We start from the raw sequence: 26,388 nt of genomic DNA on the forward strand, positions 1-26,388 counted from the left end.
CTGCTGTGCCACCATAGGACTGAAGTAGTATTTACATATTTCAGCACACCAAGAGGTGTCATCAATTGATATCCAAACACAAGAATTAAAAATGTAATATATTGCAGCAAACCAGTTCTCAGACATATTGGCTGCATTTGTTTTGTTTTTTTTCCAGGCTTTTTTCCTTTTTTTTATCAGTCAATAACACACTTACTCTTCTGGGAGGACATTGATCACTTCATTGCATTCATAGAGGAAAAGCATTGTCACCCTAGGCTTGTTACTTGAACTACAAGACCTCCCCTTAACTCCAAAATAGAGGGGGTGAGTTTTCTGTAGTTCATAGAAGAGAACTGGACAGGCTCATATCATTGTGAAAAAGTCTGGTGCGCTAAAACCATAAAGTGTCACTCTCAAGTGTAAAACAACTATGTGACAAATCAAACAACAAATGATGACAATATACTTAAATATCTATCAATCCATCCACCAAATGTGGAAAAATAAATATACATATAAATGGCATAAGTGTCCCAAATAATATAAGGAGGTGCAAAATCCCCTAATAGGGGTGTGCCAAAATATCCGTGTATTGATTACAATTCAAAGTCCAAAACATTGAGTGCAAAAAATATACGTGAAGAATCCTGATGATGGGTGAAATTAGGGATAAAGCAGTGCTCCCGTGTTAACGTGATAGTCCTGTATCCCACCGCCTTTCAAGTTTGCTTCTTACCAGCAGATGTGTGTTAATAGGGCGAAAAGACAGCCACTTCCAGAATATAGAGCCTACTATCTCTGTGGAAGCCCTTGTAGGGAGGAAACGCCTCAGAGAGGAGGCGCTGCGCTGTCACATACAGTGGGTACGGAAAGTATTCAGACCCCCTTAAATTTTTCACTCTTTGTTATATTGCAGCCATTTGCTAAAATCATTTAGGTTCATTCTTCTTCCTCATGAATGTACACATAGCACCCCATACTGACAGAAAAACACAGAATTGTTGACATTGTTGCAGATTTATTAAAAAAGAAAAACTGAAATATCACATGGTCCTAAGTATTCAGACCCTTTGCTCAGTATTTAGTAGAAGCCCCCTTTTGATCTAATACAGCCAGGAGTCTTTTTGGGAAAGATGCAACAAGTCTTTCACACCTGGATTTGGGGATCCTCTGCCATTCCTCCTTGCAGATCCTCTCCAGTTCTGTCAGGTTGGATGGTAAACGTTGGTGGACAGCCATTTTTAGGTCTCCAGAGATGCTCAATTGGGTTTAAGTCAGGGCTCTGGCTGGGCCATTAAAGAACAGTCACGGAGTTGTTGTGAAGCCACTCCTTCGTTATTTTAGCTGTGTGCTTAGGGTCATTGTCTTGTTGGAAGGTAAACCTTCGGCCCAGTCTGAGGTCCAGAGCACTCTGGAGAAGGTTTTTGTCCAGGATATCCAGTTACATAGTTACATAGTTAGTGAGGTTGAAAAAAGACATAAGTCCATCCAGTTCAACCTATGATGTGTGTGTGTGTTTGCTTTTAACCGAACATTGTATACCCCTGTATGTTGTGGTCTTTAAGGTGTCCATCCAATAGTTTTTTGAAACTATCAATGCTCCCAGCTGATACGACTGCTTGTGGAAGAGAATTCCACATCCTTACCGCTCTTACAGTGAAGAACCCCTTACGCACTTTAAGGTTAAACCGCCTTTCCTCAAGTTTTAGTGAGTGGCCACGTGTCTTATTGTATCTCCTTTCTCTGAATAGTTTGTTCCATATGCTAGGGTCGCCAGTACAGTATTTGTACATTGATATCATATCCCCCCTCAATCGTCTCTTCTCCAGAGAGAATAGGTTCAGTGCTTGTAGCCTTTCTCATAGCTGATGTCCTCCATTCCCCTAATTATTTTTGTTGCCCTTCTCTGGACTTTCTCCAGTTCCAGCACATCCTTCCTGAGGACCGGTGCCCAGAACTGGACAGCATACTCCAGATGTGACCGGACCAGAGTCTTGTAGAGTGGAAGAATAATCTCTTTATTTCTGGAGTGAATCCCCTTTTTTATACAACCCAGTGTTCTGTTGGCTTTGCTTGCGGCGACTTGGCATTGCATGCCACTGCCAAGCCTGTTGTCTACCAGTACCCCCAGGTCCCTTTCCATCCTAGACTCACCCAGAGGTTCCCCCCCTAGTGAGTAGCTTGCTTTCTGGTTTCTGGCCCCCAAGTGCATTACTTTACATTTTTCTACATTAAATCTCATCTGCCATGTAGTTGCCCACCCTGTTATTTTGTTCAGTTCTGCTTGCAAGATTTCCACATCCTGCATAGAAGATATTGGCATGCCTAATTTAGTATCATCTGCAAATACTGAGATTGTACAAGATATCCCCTCCTCTAGATCATTTATGAATAAATTAAACAGGATTGGTCCCAGGACAGAACCCTGGGGGACCCCACTTTCCACACCCGCCCAATCCGAGTACTCCCCATTAATCACCACCCTCTGTACTCTCCCCTGGAGCCAGTTCTCTATCCAGGTACTCAGCTTATGGTCCATACCTACCTTCCTTAGTTTGTACAGTAAGCGTTTGTGGGGAACGGTGTCAAAGGCCTTTGCAAAGTCCAGATACACCACATCCACAGGCTTACCTTTATCTAAGTGGCAGCTCACTTCATCGTAGAAGGTTAATAGATTGGTTTGGCACGAACGATTTTTCATGAATCCATGCTGATTACTACTTATAATACCGTTTTCATTACTAAAGTCTTGTATGTGGTCCCTTAACATCCCCTCCAAAATTTTGCAGACTACTGATGTTAGGCTGACCGGCCTATAGTTACCCGGGATATATCTCGGCCCCTTTTTAAATATTGGTACCACGTTGGCTTTTTTCCAATCAGCTGGCACCATACCCGTCTGTAAACTATCCTTAAAGATCAAGAATAATGGTCTGGCAATCACCTGGCTGAGCTCATTAAGAACCCTTGGGTAAAGCCATCCGGTCCCGGGGATTTATTTATGTTAAGTTTCTCTAGTTTAGCTCTAAGTCTATCCTCTGTTAGCCATGGTGGCACTTCCTGAGGTGTATTATTTAGTTCGGCCTTACAAGCGGGGTTCGTGTAGCCCCCCCGATTCCTTTGTGAAGACTGAAGAAAAGAAATTATTTAACACTTCCGCCTTTTCTCTGTCCTCTGTGGCCATTTTTCCTTTATCATCTTTTATGGGGCCAATGTGCTCTGGCCTCGCTTTCCTACTGTTTATATACTTAAAGAACTTCTTGGGGTTCTTTTTACTCTCCTCCGCTATATGTCTCTCGTGTTCTATTTTAGCCGCCCTGATTTCGTCTTTACATTTCTTATTACACTCTTTGTAGTGCTTAAATGCTGCCACTGACCCCTCAGTCTTGTATTTTTTGAAGGCCTTTTCTTTAGCTCTAATATACATTTTTATGTTGGAATTTAGCCACCCAGGGTTTAGTTTTGCTCTTTTAAATTTATTTCCCTGTGGAATGCACTGGCCCACCCCCTTGTTAAGTATGCTATTGAAGCACTCCCATTTTTCCTCCGTGTTCTTTGTTCCCAGGGTTCTATCCCATTTGATATTTTCTAGCAGCGAGCGCAGTTTAGGGAAATTGGCTCTTTTGAAATTCAGTGTCCTTATATTACCCTTGTGTTTCCTATTACTGTAATTAATACTGAAACCAATTGACCTATGGTCACTGTTCCCTAAGTTGTCCCGTATTTCTATATCCGTGAGCAGGTCTGTATTGTTGGTAATCAGTAGGTCAAGTACCGCATTGTTTCTTGTCGGGGCATTCACCATCTGACCCATGAAATTGTCCTGCAAAACATTTAGGAACTGCCGAGCCTTGGCTGAATGCGCGGTTCCTTCTGCCCAGTCTATATCAGGATAATTAAAGTCCCCCATTATAATGACATTTCCCATCCTTGCTGCCAATCCTATCTGTAACATGAGGTCCGCCTCACCCTCCTCCCTCTGGTTGGGGGGCCTATAGCATACGCCCAATATTACCTTCCCCACCGTGCCTTTCCTTTGAAGCTCTACCCATAGGGATTCTGCCTCGTCCATAGCTCCATTATTAATATCATCCCTCATATTTACCTGTATACTGTTCTTAATATACAAACATACCCCTCCCCCTTTTTTACCCTCTCTATCTCTGCGATAAAGGGAATACCCCTGAATGGTCGCCATCCAGTCATGAGAGCTGTCAAACCAAGTCTCAGTTATCCCCACAAAATCTAAGTCCTCCTCAAACATCAGCAGCTCCAGCTCTCCCATCTTGTTGGCCAGGCTTCTGGCATTAGTATACAAGCCTCGTAATTTTGATCGGTTACATTTATCCTCATTTGATGTTTTTAGGCTGCTCTCTTGATTTTTCCCCGTACCCACCCTGGGTATAGGAGCTCCGAACACCCTACCGCTAATGCCCCCATTTCTGCCCTCTGAAACTTGCTTTCCACTGGCTAATTCTACATCTGTACCCTCCCCCCCATTCCCTAGTTTAAAAGCCCCTCTAACTTTTTGGCCATCCTCGCACCCAGTACGGCTGCACCCACCCCATTTAGGTGCAATCCGTCCCTACCAAAGAGCCGGTGACCGACTGAGAAGTCGGCCCAGTTCTCCAGGAACCCGAAAAACCCTCCTTACTACACCAGCTCCTCAGCCACTCGTTAACTTCCCTAATCTCCCGCTGCCTCTCTGGTGTGGCTCGATGTACAGGTAGTATTTCGGAAAATACTACCTTGGAGGTCCTAGTCCTCAACTTAGCGCCTAAGTCTCTGAAATCGTTTAGGACTCTCCGTCTTCCTCTGCCTATGTCATTGGTACCCACGTGTACCATGACAGCTGGGTCTTCCCCAGCCCCACCCAATAATTTGTTCACCCGATCCGCGATGTGCCGAACCCGAGCGCCCGGCAAACAACAGACTGTTCGGCGCACACGGTCTTTGTCACAGATTACACTGTCTGTCCTTCTAATGATGGAGTCCCCTACCACCAGCACCTGTCTTTCCTTTCCCTTTCTCCCGGCCTCACTGGAGGAGTTCTTCCCCTGGCAGCTAGGGGCGTCGCTCTGCTCCAGCAATGCTGGTCCCTGACTGGTTTCCCCAACATCACACAACGGGGCGTATCTATTGGGGTGCTCCAGCCCAGGATCAGCCTCCTTGCCTTGACCCCTTCTACCCCTCCTAACTGTCACCCCTCTACTCTGCTCTGATACCTGCACCTCCGATACTCCGCCCACCTCTGTGCAGACCCCTGCCTGCACCTGACTGGTACGATCCTGGCTCTCCTCTGGTATGGACATTCGTCTCAGTGTTGCCAGCTGCTTCCCTAGATTCAGGACCTGAGCTTCCAGGGAAGCAACGTGCTTACATTTTGCGCATTTGTATTCGCCCTCGATCACATGTCTGAGGAACGCATACATATCACAAGATGTACACCGAATCGCATCTCCACACCCGCCGGGCATTGTACCTACTATCTAATCTAATGGGGATTCAGCGATTTAAGTCTATCCTATGTGGCTATTTCCTAGCTTCCTAACGCTACCTTCTCACCCTCTGGTATTCCGCTCCACTCACTTGACACCGGTCAGTCACACAACACTCACAATCTCACAGCCCGGTCAGACGCACAACGCTGAGTCGCACAGCCCGGTCAGACGCACAACACTAAGTCGCACAGCCCGGTCAGACGCACAACACTAAGTCGCACAGCCCGGTCAGACGCACAACACTAAGTAGCACAGCCCGGTCAGACGCACAACACTGAGTCGCACAGCCCGGTCAGACGCACAACACTGAGTCGCACAGCCCGGTCAGACGCACAACACTGAGTCGCACAGCCCGGTCAGACGCACAACACTGAGTCGCACAGCCCGGTCAGACGCACAACACTGAGTCGCACAGCCCGGTCAGACGCACAACACTGAGTCGCACAGCCCGGTCAGACGCACAACCCTGTACTTGGCCGCATTCATCTTTCCCTCGATTGCAACCAGTCATCCTGTCCCTGCAGCTGAAAAACACCCCCACAGCATGATGCTGCCACCACCATGCTTCACTGTTGGGACTGTATTGGACAGGTGATGAGCAGTGCCTGGTTTTCTCCACACATACCGCTTAGAATTAAGGCCAAAAAGTTCTATTTTGGTCTCATCAGACCAGAGAATCTTATTTCTCACCATCTTGGAGTCCTCCAGGTGTTTTTTAGCAAACTCCATGCGGGCTTTCATGTGTCTTACACTAAGGAGAGGCTTCCGTCGGGCCACTCTGCCATAAAGCTCCGACTGGTGGAGGGCTGCAGTGATGGTTGACTTTCTACAACTTTCTCCCATCTCCTGACTGTATCTCTGGAGCTCAGCCACAGTGATCTTTGGGTTCTTCTTTACCTCTCTCACCAAGGCTCTTCTCCCCCGATAGCTCAGTTTGGCCGGACGGCCAGCTCTAGGAAGGGTTCTAGTCGTCCCAAACGTCTTCCATTTGAGGATTATGGAGGCCACTGTGCTCTTAGGAACCTTAAGTGCAGCAGAAATCTTTTTGTAACCTTGGCCAGATCTGTGCCTTGCCACAATTCTGTCTCTGAGCTCTTCAGGCAGTTCCTTTGACCTCATGATTCTCATTTGCTCTGACATGCATTGTGATCTAAAAGGTCTTATATAGACAGGTGTGTGGCTTTCCTAATCAAGTCCAATCAGTATAATCAAACACAGCTGGACTCAAATGAAGGTGTAAAACCATCTCAAGGATGATCAGAAGAAATGGAAAGCACCTGAGTTAAATATATGAGTGTCACAGCAAAGGGTCTGAATACTTAGGACCATGTGATATTTCAGTTTTTCTTTTTTAATAAATCTGCAACAATGTCAACAATTCTGTGTTTTTCTGTCAGTATGGGGTGCTATGTGTACATTCATGAGGAAGAAGAATGAACCTAAATGATTTTAGCAAATGGCTGCAATATAACAAAGAGTGAAAAATTTAAGGGGGTCTGAATACTTTCCGTACCCACTGTACATCTCCGCGGTTTGCACTGCAGGCAACCGCGGACATCTACATTGTACCAGGCAGTTTACTTGCAGGAATATGTAAGTGCTTTACTTTTATTCAATAAAGTTGCTTTGGGATAATGCACTATTGGCCACCGTCTCTGTTCTATACATGCGAGAACATTTTGGGACCAGAAGGAGTGTAAGACCACAGGAGATTCTGAGCATACTGACCTCAGAAGTGACCCAGAGTGACGGGAGGAGAGAATTCTTATAAGAGAATTATTATATGCCCAAGATTTTTCACCATCTGGTAAGAGGCCCATTCACCCCTTGGGAGGTATGGGAGGATAGCATACATTTCTCTTGTCACCAGGGGTCTATATTCTGGAGGTGGCTGTATTTTCGCCCTATTAACACACATCTGCTGGTAAGAAGCAAACTTGAAAGGCGGTGGGATACAGGACTGTCACGTTAACATGGGAGCACTGCTTTACCCTAATTTCACCCATCGTCAGGATTCTTCACGTATATTTTTTGCACTCAATGTTTTGGACTTTGCATTGGAATCAATACACGGATATTTTGGCACACCCCTATTAGGAGATTTTGCACCTTCTTATATTATTTGGGACACTTATGCCATTTATATTTATTTTTCCACATTTGGTGGATGGTTTGATAGATAATTAAGTATATTGTCATCATTTGTTATTTGATTTGTCACATAGTTGTTTTACACTTGAGAGTGACACTTTATGGTTTTAGCGCACCAGGCTTTTTCACAATTTTATTTATTCCAGAATATTTGGATCTTTGGTTGCAGCTCACTTTTATTTATCAGCGCACCCTTTACACATTTATATAAGGCTCATATCATTGTTTGAAATTTTAGTTCAGTTCACAGGAAGCTAGAAACATTTTCGGAAAGTACGTAATCCTGTGAGCTGAACCGAAAAAACAAACAATGTTACATTTTTTCTACAAACTACTAAATCCCCCACCTACTATGAAATGGATATGAAGAGAAGAAAACAGGTTTGAATTACAGTCTAGGGCAAAACCATGGAGAGTGAGTAAGCATAGTCACCCTAGAACAGCAAGTGGTTATTTACAATGTTACTAGGTAAAAATTAGGAGAAAAAAGCTTAAAAAAGAAAAAAAATGCAGCCACCTTATCTAAAGACTGGCAAGCTTCAATATATTACATATTTGTTTCAAGGTTTTGATAAAAGGGTTCAAGGAGATTGATGAGGTCTCTCTCTTAATCATAGATAATAATGGCCAGAGAAGCATAGGCCTCACTTTTCATCTCTCTTAGCAGCGTGCACAGGCCTCTAACAACAAGCTAAAAGAGCCTAAGGATGCAAATACTGCATTGGGAGTAGGCTTTCTTTGTTATACAAGTACACATATATACATAGATATTTATAGTTTGGAAGAATGTCAGCATATTATTTTACCTTTGCTTTTTTTGAAGCAGTACCCAAAAACAAAAAAAAAAAAAATCGATACATATTACACCGTATCAATTCTTAACCACTTAAGCCCCGGAAGATTTTACCCCCATTCCGACCAGGGGGTATTTTGCGATTCGGCACTGCGTGAATTTAACGCACAATTGCGCGGTCGTGCGACGCTGTACCTAAACGAATTTGACGTCCTTTTTTTCCCACAAACAGAGCTTTCTTTTGGTGGTATTTGATCACCTGTGCGATTTTTTGATCACGCGCTATAAACAAAAAAAGAGCGTCAATTTTGCAAAAATAGCAATATTTTTCACATTTTTTTATATGAAATTCCCCCAAAAAAAAATGTAAAAATCAAAATTTTTAAAAATTTTCGGCCAATTTATTTTATGCTACCTATGTTTGGTAAAAAAAATCGCAAAAAGCGTATTTTGATTGGTTTGCGCAAAAGTTATCGCGTTTACTAACAAAGGGAAAGATTTTTGTCATTTTTGTTGTTTTTTTTTTTAACGCGTAATGGCGGCGATCTGCGATTTTTTTTGCGGTACTGCGACATTGCGGCGGACAGATCGGACCCTTGACTGACATTTTTGACACTTTTGGGGTTACCAGTGACATTTCTACAGTAATCAGTGCTATACATATGCACTGTTACTGTAAAAATACACTGGTAGTGAAGGGGTTAACTTTATTTGGAAGGGAGGGGCTGTGTGTGTCCCTAGGGGCGTGGTTTCTACTGTGATTGGCTGTGGCTCTAGCTGTAAGGACACTGATCAACGGATCTACATACCAGATCCGTTTTATCAGTGTCTTTGCAGCGAGGAGAATGACAGGCAGTTTGTTTACACAAGCTGCCTGACATTCTCCCTCTCCCCCGCCGATCGCCGAGTGACCGGCGGACATCGGGTCCGCTGGTCACACGCGCGGGGGGGTCCGTGACCACACGGGAGCGGGAGCGCGCCCCGGGGGGCGCGCGCTCGCTCCCTAGACCCTCACAAGCAAGCAACGTAGCACTACGTTAGTTTGCCTGTGAGGGGCTGACCGCCGACGTAGATAGTCGTGCGGCGGTCGGCAAGTGGTTAAATGGGATGGCTACATTATTTTATTCCCTTTATTTTCACCTAGTGATCTGACCAATAACAAACTTCTGATTTAGGGTGGCTCCAATCGATCGAGAAACAATGAAGAGTCACCTTAGGACAACAGCACAGTCAACCTGTGGAAAGGTAGTGTTAAATGCACTAGAAAATTTGAAAATGGATTCGATTAGCAAAAAAAGCTCCAGCTAACACTTTTGAAACAATTATAGTAACTTTTTTTCCTTTTGGAATAAAGGTTTTACATAAATAAAAGCTGAGGACTTCAACCCTCTGGCTGACATTTTTTGCTGGCGGGTTAGTCTGATAAAGCAAATTGAAAAAGGTAACAGACTTTCTGGCTCGATCATTATAGCCTAAAAAAGATATGCAGCTACCACATCTCATCTAAGAGTTGGTAAACTGCAATATATTCACTGTTTGCTTTTTGGTTTATTACCAATTTAACTTTGTTTTCTTTTATATTATTTCTAAAGGTAGACTTATTTTTTAAAATGAGAACCTGAACACTTTACATTTACCAATATTTAAAGAAAAAGCAACATTAGCTTCAACAGAATTTTTAAGCATACACCTATAGATACAAATCCTGTATGTTAAATGGATAAGTTTATACATTTAATTAAACCCAGAATGCCTGGGTTTGTTACAAGATGCATAGCCTGAACATATTAATAGAGCACTGAAAGCTGTACAGGCTGGATGGTTCCAAAATAGTTTAGTATGAAAGGTAAAGCACAACAATTTTTCATTTACTATTCAAAGTTGCTCTAAGTGCTTTAATTATTCAATGGACTTAATTTCGACTAAACTTCAGTAATATTTGGAAATGGATATGGAAAGTACTTTAGAGCTAAGGTCATTTGAGGCATAAAAGGAAGTAAACTACCTTTAAGTATTTTTAATTTAAAGAAAAAAAATTAGGTACTGATCTAAAGCCTTAAAAATGGCTGGTTGATTGTAGTCAATCCATGCTACCATATCAGCACCCAAAGGGAGTTTGTAGTAGTGTAACACCCTAGGTTCCTGAAATCTAATTGTCAAAGTCCTTGTCACAATGAAAGCCCAGTTATTAGATATGTATTGTTGCTCTGTCATGATCAGAGGACCATCAAGTGGAATTTTTTTTTACTATAAACAACTGCCTGGAAAATAATGTTATTTCTCTTAAATATATTTGGCACATCAAAACATATTTAATAAAAACATTTACCAAAACTTTTAACACAAGTTGGGGGGCAGTGACTTGATGCAAATTATTCTCCACTGATCCACGTTTCTCTACAGACAGCTGGAGAAGGACCAATAACTAAACTACAACTGCAAATACTTATGGGCCATACACACTATAAGATTTTCTGAAGACTTTTTCCTTTAGACTTACCAAAACCATATAATATGAGGTCAAACCTAAACACTATCAATTTGTATGCAATCTGGCAGGCCCTTGCACTACATAGAAAAGGTAAATCTGAAGGAAAAAGTCTTCAGAAAATCTGCACGTGTGTATGGCCCTTTAGACTGGAAGGACTAGGAACATTCAAAGGAGTGATATTACCACGTCAGGCTTCCTTTACCAATCGTAAGAACCACTGAATAAACTTAACATTTACTGCATAGTACAGTTTATTAAACAAACCACCACCAGTGCATGTATTGCATATCTCTATATCTAAAAGAACGGGTAAAAATGACAGAATAGTTGACTAGGTAAATGCACCTGCTTTTCTATTCAGTATTTGCAATATATGTACTGCTGGGTGTTCTAAGGACCAGTTTGAGAAGCTCCATATAAGCTATAGTCAACATTCATTCAACGATTCAACTGTACAGATGCTGGCATTGTAGAATGTCAAAGCAGAATGTTGTTTCCACAAATGTCTATGCTATAAACAAAGTTGCTCCAGCATGTTGGGTCATTTTGCCAGGAGTCACAGTTTGTACCTTTAATTCAGGTGGAAGTGAGTTAGCATTTCCATACTGGATGTGTTTGCGGAGATGGTTACAGATGGCTCGAAGAGTGGGATGGACTTCCACGCAGAATTTACATTTGTAGCCCACAACTACCTTTTCCTTTAATGTCTTTGTCACTGTCTCTTGACCACTTCCTGTCTGTAACTATAGCCAGAAAAATGCACAATTATCACAGCCAAATAAAAGGGAACATTGTTCACAAGCAGTAACTCAGGTCTACTCCGATAATAGAGAAATGGCCACTTTAGACTAGACTACCATTATTTATAGACATATTACTCTAAAAATCACAACGTACTGCTGGAAAGGAATGCATTTTTTAAAATAATTCAACAAAAAGCATCAAGTTCTCTTTTGAATTGGTCAAATACAAATGTATTATTTAAATTTTTTACAACTGAGCGCTGTAAGAATTACTCAAACATAATATGAATATATTATGCCAGAAAATTACATGACATCGTGATAGTAAGAATGCACAATGCTGGCCCTTTTAAATAACTATTATTTAATTATTTATAATCATTTCCTAAAATTCTGCCTTGATGACTAACTTTAACCTAGTGCTACTAGTTAACAATAGGTACTTTAAAAGATTTATAAAATAGATTTTTATACTTAAGGAGATGCTAATAGAAACATAAAAAAGAACTTAGTGGAGGTCTCCGTTCTTTATTTTCAGTTAAAGAGCAATGTTTACTGGATGACAACCAAACTTTTTACAGACCAGTTCTTCAATATGGTATTCCTGCCATTTATACGCTTTGCTTTCTTTTTGTCATTAATCCATCTCAAAAACCATTTTAGTCTAAAACTGGATTTCTATTACTTAAGTGACAAAATATTAACTGGGCTTGCAAACCCACAGTCAAACTTTTCTAAAATGACTGCAAAGCATGATGTTAGATAAAGGTTAATCAAACCATATACTTATCTGCTATGTATGCTCTACTGAGAAAAATAGAATATTAAAGGGCTACAAACAAGGCAGCACAATGACCCAGTCACACAATGGGATGTATCAAGCTCTACAAAGAACCACAGGTATGTAGATCATAGTTGAACACAAAATCTAGATGCTTTATCATTTTGTTTTAAAATGAAGAGGTGTGTGAAAAAAAAAAAATGTTGGGATGAAAATGTGATTTGTAACTTCTCTCCCCATATGTGATGAGAAATTGAATACTTCTAATTTAAATATAATTTAAATAGAAAAGTAAACAGTAGTGTCATGTTATCACACCAAAATAATAAATTATGTGTCATGCTATTTAACACCTGAAAACTCAGTGAGGGACATTTATAAATACACTGTACTACCAAAAGTATTAGGATGCCTGCCTTTCCATGCACATGAACTTTAATAGCATCCCAGTCTTAGTCCGTAGGGTTCAATATTGAGTTGGCTCATCCTATGCTGCTATAACAGCTTCAAATCTTCTGGGAAGGCTTTCCACAAGGTTTAGGAGTGTGTCTATGGGAATATTTGACCATTCTTCCATAAGTGCATTTGTGAGGTCAGACAATGATGTTGGGCAAGAAGGTCTGGCTTGCAGTCTCCGCTCTAATTCATCCCAAAGGTGTTCTACCGGGTTGAGGTCATGACTCTGTGCAGACCAGTCAAGTTCCTCCAGCCCAAACTTGCTCAACCTTGTCTTTATGGACCTTGCTTTGTCACTGGTCCAAATCATTTGGTGGAGGGGGAATTATGGTGTGGGGTTGTTTAGGGGTTGGGCTTGACCCCTTAGTTCCAGTGAAGGGAACTCTTAAGGCATCAGCATACCAAGACATTTTGGACAATTTCATGCTCCTAACTTTGGAGATGACCCATTCCTGTTCCAACATGACTGTGCACCAGTGCATAAAGGTCCCTAAAGACATGGATGAGCGAGTTTTGGTTGGAGGAACTTGACTGCTCTGCACAGAGTCCTGACCCCAACCTGATAGAACACCCTTGAGATGAATTAGAGTGGTGACTGTGAGCCAGGCCTTCTTGTCAGTGCCTGACCTCTCAAATGGGCTTTTGGAAGAATGGTCAAACAGTCAAACATTCCCATAGACATACTCCTAAACCTTGTGAACAGCCTTCCCAGAAGAGTTGAAGCTGTTATAGCTGCAAAGGGTGGGCCAACTCAATATTGAACCCTACAGACTAAGACTGATGCCATTAGTTCATGTAGTTCATGTGCATGTAATGGCAGGCTTCCCAATATTTTTGGCAATATAGTGTATGTATGCTAATACTAGTGTTAATACTTACTAAACTAATGATGACTATTTTAATTAATAGACAAAATATAAACAGCTTTTACACATTATTCCTATGGAATTCTCCTCTATTTTCTACCCACAAGTTTTTCTTTGCCAATTAGACATGAGTTATAAAATGTAGGACCCATTTAGACACGTGTCGTTTCATTTATTTAATACATACCTTACTATAGTCAGTTCACAGCACTGCCATATTGTAGTGCTTCTTTTTTTTTTTTTAAACAGCTGTAAATGTTGCATTCTGAAGGCTTAACAGTTAATGTTCAGGTCCAAATTGATGGATGGTAACTTAAAAGGTATGAATTATGTATTTATTCATATATTTTTTGAACATAAACTATAGAAACTGCACTTATTTTTTTAACATAAACTACAGAGAAGATAAAAAAAAACCCCCTGCAAAATAAACACTTTAATGTGCATTAAAAACGTAAATTGGTACTCTCTAATGTGTGGTCAATAGATGTAATCAATGCTAGCATATCACTTCTATCAATGCCAACTGCAATTTTATTAGTACATCAAGGTTTCAGTAACATTTTAGAACACTGTAGGGTCTCTTTATCAAGGCCCTTTTACAGACTGACCATGCAAAGTCCAAAAACACTGTTGCAGCTTACCCATAAACTTGTGCTTAAAGCAACTATAATTAAAACCTGGTTAAGAAAGATCTGTATACTTACCTATTTTCAGCTTACTCTGGGGAGTGGGTTCCACTAACAAATGAACTGACACAGGGGGAATGATGTAAATGGACCGCAGCAGCCTAAAAAGAGTTATGTATACAGATCTTTCTTACACCAGTTAGTCAGAATAGGTGTTAGCAGGGAGGAGTGAGCATTTTTAAGCTTAGTTAGGGGGTGCCTGGAATTTGACTTTTTTATAACAATAATTAATTCCAATAACAGATCTCTGCAAAGTAGTAAATACCTACCTCTCCTAATGTCCACCTTGCTAAAATGGCTCTAATCCAGAGAAACTGTCTGCTGAACCATTTGTAGAAATCGACTCCCCAGCTGTGCTAAGTGGTCCCTCCTGCCAACCCCTACAATACAACTGTGTGCTGTGGAGGAAGCACTGAGCACAGCAGGGGACACTGAAAAAATCAACACTCCCAGAAGTGTAGATTTCTGAAGATACTTCAGCAGACATTTTTCTTGGATTAGAGAAACATTTGGTAATGTGGACAGCAGGAGAGGTAAGTTTACATTTCTTCTTTCCTGGGGAACAGTGGTATTGATTAGGGATGATCGAACTTTTGAAAAGTTCGGTTCGACCAGAACACCCGAACTTCCCGAAAGTTCGGGTCCGGATTCCAGAACCCCATTGAAATCAATGGGACCCGAAGTTTGGTAATCAAAAAACACAATTTTGAAGCCCTAAAACCCAATAAATGCCCCTAAAAAGTGCCTAGGGTTCTGGGTCATGCCCCAGGGACTATTAATCACACAAAAAAAAGTTCTTAAAAATTGTCGTTTTTGATAGAGCGCCAATTATTGAAAAAAAAAGATTACTTTGGATTTAGTGTCTGGGGGGGGGGGGGGGGTCTAAAAAGTGTACCTGTGAAGTTTCAGCTCTGTAGCATGTCCAGAACCAGAAAAAAAATATAATTTTTCTTAGAATTTTTATTAGCGCAGGGATTTGGCTCCGCTCCTATCACACCTATATGTGTGTAGGTATATAAATATATATATATATATATATGTGTGTGGGTGTATATATATACCCCTATACAGAAGTTCAGATGTTATGCCTGCCTCCAAAGACGTCCACAAAAAAGCCCAATAAACACCTGCAACAACACACCTGGGTGTTTTTGTTGCAGGCGTTTATTGGGCATTTTTTGGGCGTCTTTGGAGGCAGGCATAACATCTGAACTTCTGTATAGGGGTATATATACACACACACACACACACACACACACACACATATATATGTATACATACACACATATTGGTGTGAAAGTAGCGGAACCCCATCCATGCGCTAATTAAATTATTTGCAGGGAAGTGGCTCCGCTCCTATTACACCTATATGTGTGTATGTGTATATATACATATGTGTGTGTGTGTATATATACCCCTATACAGAAGTTCAGATGTTATGCCTGCCTCCAAAGACGCCCAAAAAATGCCCAATAAACGCCTGCAACAAAAACTCCCAGGTGTGTTGTTGCAGGCGTTTATTGGGCATTTTTTGGGCGTCTTTGGAGGCAGGCATGACATCTGAACTTCTGTATAGGGGTATATATATACACACACACACACACACATATATGTATATATACACATACACACAGATATGTGTGAAAGGAGCGGAGCCACATCCCTGCAAATAATTTCATTAGCGCATGGATGGGGTTCCGCTACTTTCACACCTATGTGTGTATGTGTATATATACATACATGTGTGTGTGTATATATACCCCTACACAGAAGTTCAGATGTCATGCCTGCCTCCAAAGACGTCCACAAAAAAGCCCAATAAACGCCTGAAACAAAACCGCCCACGTGTGACAGGAGCGGAGCCACAACCCTGCTCTACTAAAAATTCTAAGACAAACGATCTTTTTCTTATGGCGGTCACCCTGACATGGATGAGTTCTGTCACCCTGGCATAGCAGTCAGAGTCAGTTCACCCTAAACTACATTACGGTCACCCTGACACTTAACACTATCCCTACAGATTCTAGATTTTTGAATCTAACTATAGTGGTATATAGTACCCTAACTACACTAGATATCCCTTTCCTCACACTTTTGCAGCAGGAGTAACAGAACTGCTTCCACTCTCTTCCACAGCCCCTGTATTACAGTGCTAGCGATTTGGCGGGGCTATGTTATATACTGGGGGGCGTATTCACTACTGATTGGCCTCTGGACCCCCTAGTCACTCCAATCACATTCCTAGCATCCTCCTGCCCACTCAATTGGCTTTTACTGATGTTTCTGGTCCAATCACGGGCTTTTAAAGCCCAGTTCCTGTCCCATTGCATTTTGGTCGGTTCTGGTTGCCGAATTCCGAACTTTTTCCGCAAAAAATCCCTAGTATTGATGTCATATTTAAAGCTGCTATTATAAGCAAATACTTGCCGCATGGGGTGCTCTACCACATATACTGCACAAGTGCAAATCAAACACTTATTCTGCTGTGTTTGATACACAGTGATATAAGTGTGAACAGTGCCTAAGTGTAAACCTACAATTACCATAGGTTTACAAGCAATAAAGAACAATGAATAACACAACAAAATATTTTAGCGTTATGCATATTAACATATGTGGTTAATCTTTGTGAGACTATATATAAAACTCCACTTTTTTACTCCTCAGAGTGTGTTTTATATATACTTATATAGAGGCACTTCAGTCATGCTTAATATAGTTCTGCTTTAGGGTATACATAAGCACCTGCCTGGCCTAACATTACTAATTGATTACTAAATCCTGAACTAACTTAGCAAATGTAACAAATATGTGGCAGCATTTATCTGCAAGAACATACTGTATTTTCCATAACAACTGATCATATAATCCCTTTCATTTATGCGATGCTGGTTAGAAAATGAAAAATTGTTTTTCTCCTCCATTCAGAAACGGATAAATGAGGCCCATTGTGTTAACTGGATTTGTATTATAGTCAAGATTGTATTTTAAAGTGGACCTTGAAATTAAAACTGCAATGTGCCTTTCATATATCAGAGCCACCTCACTCATCATAAGCAGCAGCCAGCCCTAAAGTAAAAAAAAAAAAAAAAAAAAACCCTTTAGGGAAAAAAAGTTTTTTTCAGATATACTCATCCTACTTTCAGTTTTCGTTCATGGCTCCCTACGAGGGTGATAATCATCTTTCTGGCATAATGCCCTGAAGATGCCCCTGCATCTTGCTGGAGCATCGTATTACAATATTTGGAATGGTCAGGATTCTTCTGCATCGCACTAAAAGGATAGTGACATCACTAATCACCACCTGCAGTATGAGGCTGGGGGGGTAAGGTTAGCATATGTACTAACATTTTTTCCCCACTATATTTGCATTTTTAAAAAAGGTTTCCCCAAATGTTTTAAACTTATATGGGAAAGGCTCTCGTATTTTCAGCAGACCTTGCATTTTAACTCAAGGTCCACTTTCCTATGCCAATTTCAGAGTGCTTAGGCAAAGCAGTGCAAAACAGTTTAGAATGGATCAATTCAGTAACTATATACCATTACTGCAACACTAAATATGCAGCAAAGGTATTCAATTATGTTTTGTTTTTTATTTTAGCAATCTGGTAGCATATATTTTGGTATTTTAGCCCCTGAAAGACTCAGAGTATAATACCTACACATATATAAGATAATGTAACCAAAAGCATTAAACTGAGCAGTATCTTACCTTTTCTTGTTTGCCATCTGGAATTAAACTTTCAGCAGTTTTTTGCTTTTGTAACAGCTGCTTCCTCCTTTCTTGGCGCTTGGCACGTTTTTGGAAATCTTCAATGTGTATGTTTAAATGGAAGGTTAACTCAGCGATATTGCTTAATTTGACATTACAGTGTTTGCACTGATAAATGGTTGTATAGGAGCGGGTACCTGTGGTACCCACAATGGCGAAGTCCCTCTTTATGTCTTTGCAGTGATGGTCTGTGTAGTGCATGCAGAGAAGATCAGCTGTGCTAAAAGACAATTTAAAGCATTTGATACATCTAAATGGAAGCAATTCTGGTTCTTGGGTTTCTGAGTCCTCCGATGGCTCATCCAATTCAGGTTTTTCTTCCAGAAAGCTTTCGCTCTCATTTTCTTCCCCATACACAAGTGTAAAATAACTACCAAGCTTACTAGCATGCTGTTTTTTGGGAAAAACTCCAGGATGCCTTTTTATATAATGTGATACAATCCCTTTTTTGCTATAAGACTGAAATGCACAAAGAGAACATTTTTTCTTCTCAATGGCCTTTTTCAAATCATCACTCATTTCAGAAGAATCTTCATTTTCAGGGGTAGAAATTATAACTTTGTTTTGATCATCATTTACAGTTCTAGATGCTGCTAGACAATGTGTATAGTATGCATCTATATCATGCCGTTTCTGGTAATGTGCAGCAAGACCTTTTCGAATTGGATTTGTATAAGAACAAAGTGCACATGTGAACAGATTATTTTTGCCTTCTGGTTGAGCTCGGACATTATTGTGTTTGATACGATAGTGCCTTGCAATCCCTTTTCTGGTGGAGCAGAAATATTTGCACAGCTGACATCTGAAGACAGTGTGTGGGTTAATGTTCTTGCGTGGTCTGAAACCAGTAAGTCCAGTAACTTCTCCTGGTTCCAGAGTGACTACTGTGTGTGGAGGTATGTGATCTGAGTAAATATCTGGATTGGGACTAGAAGCTTCTTTCTCTAATGTTTTAGAGAGCATGTTAGGTTCTGCTTGATGGTGATATTTTTCATAGTGAATTTTTAGTTTTTCAAGTGTACCATGGGTATAGGGGCATAATTTACATCTGTAGGCACCATATCCCTGTTTAAATATTTTATTATTTTCTTCACTTTCATTTTGAGTTGATTCATTCGGTGGTTCTACATCATGCACAAAATCTTCAGCTGTGACCTTTATCAAAGGATGACGCTTTTGGTAGTGGGTAAGAACACCATGGATACGTGTGTTAATGTATGGGCAATGTCTACATTTATACACTGCTCCTGGGTTAATGTCTACATCCTGGGCAAAATCAGCAGCTTTAACCTTCATGCCAGGATGCTTCTTACCATAGTGTGTTAGAAGGCCATGTAAATTGTTGTATTCAGATAGGCAGACTGTGCACTGATAAGGTGAAGACTGGGAAGAGGACAGCTGTGCAGTTTTTTCTTGCAGTACACTGGAGTCATCTCCAATATCCAAAAGTGGTTCTATGTTTATTGAATCTTTATAGGTAGACTCAATCTGGAATGACATTTCTTCAAAATGTGACTTTTGTAGAGCTCCTTTGTCCTTTATGATGTCAAGAAGTACGGATTCATCTCCTTTCAATGCCCAAGGATGGAAAGATTGATAGTGATTAGTAATATCCCATATAGAAGAAGCTTCAAAGTTACAGTCTCTGCAATTATAGGATTTGGTTTCAGGTGTTACTTGTGTAGGTGTAGGATCAGGTCCTGCACACAGCTTTGTTGCCATATAGGTATAATCCACATAGTGCTCGGGATGCCTCCTTTGGTAATGTTCAAGAAGACCGCTTGGCTCTGCATGAGAATAAATACACCATTCACAGTGATAACCTGCTTGAATGAATCCATCTAAGAAAGCCCATTTCAAAATTGAAGTCACTGTAGCCTTGAGAGTAGGATGATCTTTCTTCATATGTTTTCTCAGTGCATAAACATATGGTGTTGAAAATGAACACTGCCTACATTTGAGACTTCTAAGTTTTGTCTTTTCTGACTCTGTAATGGAAGGTGAATTTTGTGTACTAGTAGCTTTCTTTTGGCCTGGTTCACAAAGACTCCTTATTGCAGCTGTATGTTGCCTAACAGTATCTGCATTTACCTTGTAGTCTTTGTGCTTCTTTTGATAATGTATAAGAACTCCTTTGACTGTTTGATTTCCATAGTCACAATGCTGACAGAAAAACATTTCATTATCTTTGGGCTGACTCCTTTTTTTTGTGCTCTGCACTGGAACAGGTTGATGTTTTCCTGGTGTGTTGTGTTGACCGTCTACATTTCTTAGTGACTCGGATGTTGGTGGTGCCTGTCTAATATACTTAGCAGTTACTTTAATTTCAGGATGCCTCTTTTGATAATGCACCAATACTCCAACAACTGAGCGGTTACTATATGAACAATGCTTGCAGTAATATAGCTCAACATTTACTTCTGGGGGGGAAGCCACATTGGTAATACTGGGAGTAACAGAAGCACCTCCATCAAATGCAAACTGAGAAATGGCTGTTCCACTATCCACAGGAACGACACGCATGGTTTTTTGAATCCGGAAATAAGATGCCTTCTCATCAGGATGTTTTTTCTGACAGTGAACTAAAACAGAATGCATGTTTGGACTTGCAAATCCACAAATGTCACAATCATAAACTACAACATTGTTAACAGAAGGACTCTTCTGGTTGTCATTCTCTGTAGCAAATGGCTTTGGGGTATTTTTAGCAAAGGATGTTGTAGAGCTATTTCCATGACTTGATGGAGTGGATGTCAACATGTTTTTTGGAGCAGAATTTAAGATTTCTCTTAAAGTTTGTGACTCAGAATTAAGGTCTTCTGATTGGTCAACAACATAACTCGAAAATATCATAGCATTATTGATTTTTACAGTTGGGTGCATTCTTTGGTAGTGTGGCATCAAGCTCCGAACATTAGGGCTTGTGTATGAACAAAACCGGCATTTATAAATCAGATCTGACTGGTCAAAATTGAGAACATTCATTGCTTCAGGATGGTGCTCTATATAGTGCTGTTGCAAATCCTCAAAATTGTTATAGTCAATATAGCATTCAAGACATCTGTATACAGCACTGTGATCATTAGGATCCAAGATATACCTAAAACTGAACTTTATGTAGGGATGCATGCGTTGATAATGAGTACTAACACTTCGGGCAGATTTGTTGCTGAAATCACAGTGTTTACAGTAATATAACCTTCCAGATTCATCATTAAAATCCATATTTTCACCTAGTTGGTCACTCTCATAGAAACTGGACTGGTTTAAAGCAAGAGAAGAATTTTGTTCTTGGTCTTTCATACTAGCAGACTGGTAGTAGTAATCCTCATCATCATCTGATAAAGTCAACTCAATTTCTGCACTGTTGCCTCCAGAATAACTGTTCTGAATGTTTCTAAAGTTTGTGTTCTTTGGGGACATTCCAATATCTCTATTCCACATCTGTTGCATAGGATACGGATCTCCTGACTCAATCTGTTCTGATGGATCCTCCTCTTTGTCCAATTCTACTTCTATTTCCACTTCATTCTCCTCATCATCTTCATCGTCTTCCACATTAATAACTGCATCCTCCTTGTGTTTGCTTTGGTTGATCTTGCTCTGAAGATTGCTTGCAATTTCATCAATTCTAGTTCTTTTCTTCACAGGTGACAAGTCCAAAGGAAACTCACTTGATCCTTTCCGAGATGTCTTGGCTACAAAATTATTTTTGGAGGATAATCCTAAAATAGATGTTTGACTCTTTCTTACTGTGCTAGAGTCAGTCAAATCGGTTTCATCACCTTGCATTTGATGTACCAGATTACCACTACTATTTGGCAAGTTGTCACAGAATGAATGTTTGTGTTGTTGGTGAACACGCAGACCTTTTAGAGTTGTTGTAGAATAATTGCACATAGTGCATTTGTATGGGTTCTGCTGAGAAGAGTCTGCTATGCTTCCAGATTTTTTGCCATTTATATTGTTACTCTCAAATGCTTCATTTAATGATGAAGACATGCTTTCACTGAGTGAATTCATTGGATCCCACTCTGATGATGTACCACCATGGCACTGCTTGTGTACACCAAGCTTTAGAGGACTTTTGCAAGAAAAGGGACATTCATCACACTTGTATACAGGGGTTTTTCCAGACAAGTGGATATTTTCAATATGACGAGAGATACTTCGTCGATGCATTGTAAGAAATGGGCAAAATGGACATTGAAATCTGTTCATAAACCTTCTAAAGGGAATTCCCTTTGTCTCCAACAGTTTGTTGTTCTCAGATCCCAACAGTGGTTCTCCGGATATTCCAAGTTCTATTGAACCTAAACCATTTTCCCCATCAATGTCAATATAGTCATCATCTGAGCTTGAATCGTTTAAAAAACCGTTCTCATCCATATCCATCATGGAACTAGATCTTTCTGACATTTCATAAGGAGACCTTTCTGACATATTCAAAATGCCAGGATTTGTGGTCAGTTTTGGTTGTTTTACTGGAACATATGGCATTGACTGATATTTTGATGGGTTACCACCTGGAAGATTACTCACAGGATTTCTATAGGCAGACATACTGGCATTTGCTGTATCATGTGTTGCCATGTTTAGAGGCATATAACTAGATCCAGGATTGGGTATTTGAGAACTTCTATTTTGCAGATCTGATATATTTAGTCCATCCTGTCTTAAACTTGATAGAATTTTGACCATTCCCCTGTGTTTCTTCATCATGTGATCACACCAACGCTCCCGTCGTGGTGTCTGGTAGCTGCACCATTCACAGCAGAAGTTCCCTCTAGACTTTGTTAGAGGTTTTACCATAGATTCTAGAATGCTGCGTTCTACTACTTCAGCTGGTAGTTCTTTACATGTTTCTTGCACTGGCATTGATACAGGGGGGGTTTGAGGAACTGAAGTTGCTTGCATTTCTTTTAAGCTATTTTTGTGGTACATTTTCTGATGCTTAATTATTCTTGCCCTTCTTGGTGACTTGTATGTGCAAAACTGACAAGAGAAGACTTTGCCAAAACCATCATGTAGCATAATATTATAATTTACATTTCCAGGACTTCCAGGGTTCCCTCCTCCAGGTCCATGAACTTTTTTAGTATGCTCCACAAGAAGGTATTTAGATCTAAAATAACGAATACAGAATTTGCACTGAAAAAACTTATTGGTTGGCTTAGAACTGCTGGCAGAAGGTTGACTATAGAATCCAATGCCCTGACTGTAGTATGATCCAGTAGTTGCTTGTGGAGTAGTTTGATCTGAAAGAAGGAGAAAAGAACAGGAAAAATTAGTTCTAAAATACATTCTCCACACAAAGCGCAATCTAAAAACAAACATGAAAACAGACAACCTTCAAATTGTTATATTTATGATCAGACACCACTCTCGTACTGAATAAGAAATGATTGGTCTGATGTGTACTAGGCAACATGAGTAAATGGAGACTCTGATCACTGTAGTAAACAAACCATGTCAAAATAGTTTTAACCCACCATGAGTTTCTTCTGTAGGCACAAATTCATCTTTCATAGAAGGAAACACAGCTTCTGACTGGTTGGTGGAATTCGTACCCACAGATCTAGCCTGACTAGAGCTTTCCTCAGTAACATCTGTGGGCTGCAAAAATGCTGTATGAACATCTTGTATGTGAGTCTTTAGATCTTCATAGGATTGAGCTCTGAAGTCACAACCATCACACTGAAGAACTTCCATGGTCTAATGGTATTGTTTTACATTAGGAAATTCTGAAACAGAAAGAACATACAAACTTGTATTATATTGTTTAATAGAACCTGCAAAGTTATCTCACTGAAGATATTAAACATTTTCAGGGCTATGAAGTATGGTTTGGTCAAGTGGTGTATCCCCTTACTTGGTTGAAGTACACCAAAAAGACAACAGAGCATAAGAAAGTGAGATTATTGGATATGGAATATAATTCAAACACATATTTAAACTAAGACCTGTGTGCTACTGAACTTTGTCTCCATTAAGAGAATTTTCTTTTTAACATATCAACAGAAATCCTGCAAACCAACATTCCAATAAGACAAATACAAAAATTTGATACTCCTAATCCAGCAAAATACAGAAAACGTGGCACCATTGATACACATGGTATTACTTGTGTGCTAAATAGGTGGGAATTGTAAGTAGTACAGCAAGATTGTTCTATCAACCTGTTAGAGTATACACATATGAACGTAGTGACATTGGCCAAAAGTATTTCCAAATGATCATTGCATCATTTGCCTAATTTAATGTATTTTAATTCATCCTAGACCCCCCAATATTTGGTGAATTAGGAATAACTTTTCATAAATTAGACTCCAAAAACATAAACGACTATGAAGTATTCAGTCTTTGACATTCAACAGGCAGACAAGAGTATGGACAAAAAAAAAAAAAAAACACTTGATTATGAATTTTTAGAAACGTCAACAGGGTAGACTGGAAAATATCAGTCTTAATTGCTACTGGATGATAAAACACAAGTAATTTTGTACATCATCTTCCACCGAGTAGGAGAGATTTCCTAAACACTCACTAGACATTGTATGTGCATGTTAAAAAAAAAAATGTATCAAAATAAAGAAAAAAAACTCATAAGGCTGATTTACTAAAGGACTTAAACACACAAAAATGTGAACATTCATTTCAATTATCTAGTTGTGTGCAAATCAAAAATTTATTTTCACATGATTAGATATTTTGTTTTTCTTTTAGAACAATAAGTCTTTTAGTAATTCAGTTCCCTTGTGTCTCTGCAACTACAGCACTACAACTACAACACTTACAAGCATTCTGCATATGTTCTTCTGCCTAAAGCCTAGTGCACACAAGCCGAATGGCGGGCAGCATCGACCGGTACAATAGAAACCGGCCGACATTCGGAATTTCTGTTAAAGAGGCAGGACTGAAAAAGGTCTACCGATTGACTTCTGAGCAGCACTCTCAGCCAATGGCGGAGAAAGCTGACCGCAGTGTTCTGGTGAGGGTAGGGGGTGGGGTGAAGGGGAATTGCTATACTAACATAATTAGTACAGTGACTCCTCGTGAGCTGTCAGGTTTTTCGGTCAACCCAGGCTTCAGTTCAATTGTTTTATTTATGCTCTCCTAGTGCTGTGTGGATGCGACCACCCATCATATCAGAAGAGGTGCAAGCTCTCACCAACCCTTTCTGGTCTTAAACCAGGTCCCCTGAATACAATGCATGTAATCCGGTAATCAGAGGAAAAGTGCAAAAACAAAACCCCCCAAAAAACAGGGGTATCCTAGGAACCATCACAAGTGCAGAAGTGCTTTGGAATTATATACTAAATGTACATCTTTTTTTAAGAATGCTTTGCCACATTCAACTATGCTAAGGAATCCCTGTTAGCTAGCCAAACTAGATTTTAAATAAAAGTCCACAAATCAAATCGAAACAAAAGCCAAGTTCACTTTTTCAAGAAAATTGCCTATGCAGTCAAGGGACCCCAGTAGGCAAAAAAAAAAAAAAACTATGCAGCTTTGAAAAATGTTTAATTTGTTTGCCATACCTGTAGGCTGTGTGTGCTCCCAACCCTGAAGCCTGGATGAAAAACTCCAATAGTTAGAATTCTCTCATCCTGCCTTGTTGCGAGTATGTTCCCCAATTATTATAGCCTTATCTACCAGTCAGGGCTCTATTTCTGTTCTCTGATTAAACAGTGTAAGCAACCATTAGGACCAGCACCCCCTAGTACCACGGGAGAGAGCACCATCCTATTCTTTTGGTCTGTACATGTGCAAGATGTATCTTTTTCTGTTGCAGCTGCTGAGCTTACAGTGCATCCGGAAAGTATTCACAGCGCTTTTTACACATTTTATGTTACAGCCTTATTCAAAAATGGATTCAATTCATTTTGAATTCACAATGACAATGTGAAAGAAGATGGTTTGAAATCTTTGCAAAATTTATTTAAAAAAAAACCAAAAAAAAAACCACATGTACATAAAATATTCTCAGCCTTTGCCATGACACTCAAAAATTGATCTCAGGTGTATCCTGTTTCCACTGATCATCCTTGAGATGTTTCTACAACTTGATTGAAGTCCACCTGTGGTAAATCCAGTTGATAGGACATGATTTGGAAAGGCACACACCTGTCTGTATAAGGTCCCACGGTTAACAGTGCATGT

The 26,388-nt window shown here is 40.2% G+C and overlaps 1 protein-coding gene across 1 annotated transcript in view; it reads right to left on the bottom strand.

Annotated features, from left to right (window-relative positions):
• The window catches only part of ZNF462 (zinc finger protein 462), a 120,097-nt gene that overhangs the window by 24,839 nt on the left and 68,870 nt on the right, over positions 1 to 26,388 (bottom strand). The window contains exons 2-4 of the mRNA XM_082259665.1: positions 23,718 to 23,969; positions 18,166 to 23,483; positions 11,488 to 11,661 (exon numbers count right to left, since the gene is read on the bottom strand). Coding sequence (XP_082115791.1) covers positions 11,488 to 11,661; positions 18,166 to 23,483; positions 23,718 to 23,937 — 5,712 coding nt within the window. The 5' untranslated portion in view covers positions 23,938 to 23,969. The remainder of the gene's footprint in view (positions 1 to 11,487; positions 11,662 to 18,165; positions 23,484 to 23,717; positions 23,970 to 26,388) is intronic.

Source organism: Pelophylax lessonae, assembly GCF_965119305.1.
Source record: "Pelophylax lessonae genome assembly, chromosome: 1".
In the NCBI taxonomy this organism is placed as follows: domain Eukaryota; kingdom Metazoa; phylum Chordata; class Amphibia; order Anura; family Ranidae; genus Pelophylax; species Pelophylax lessonae.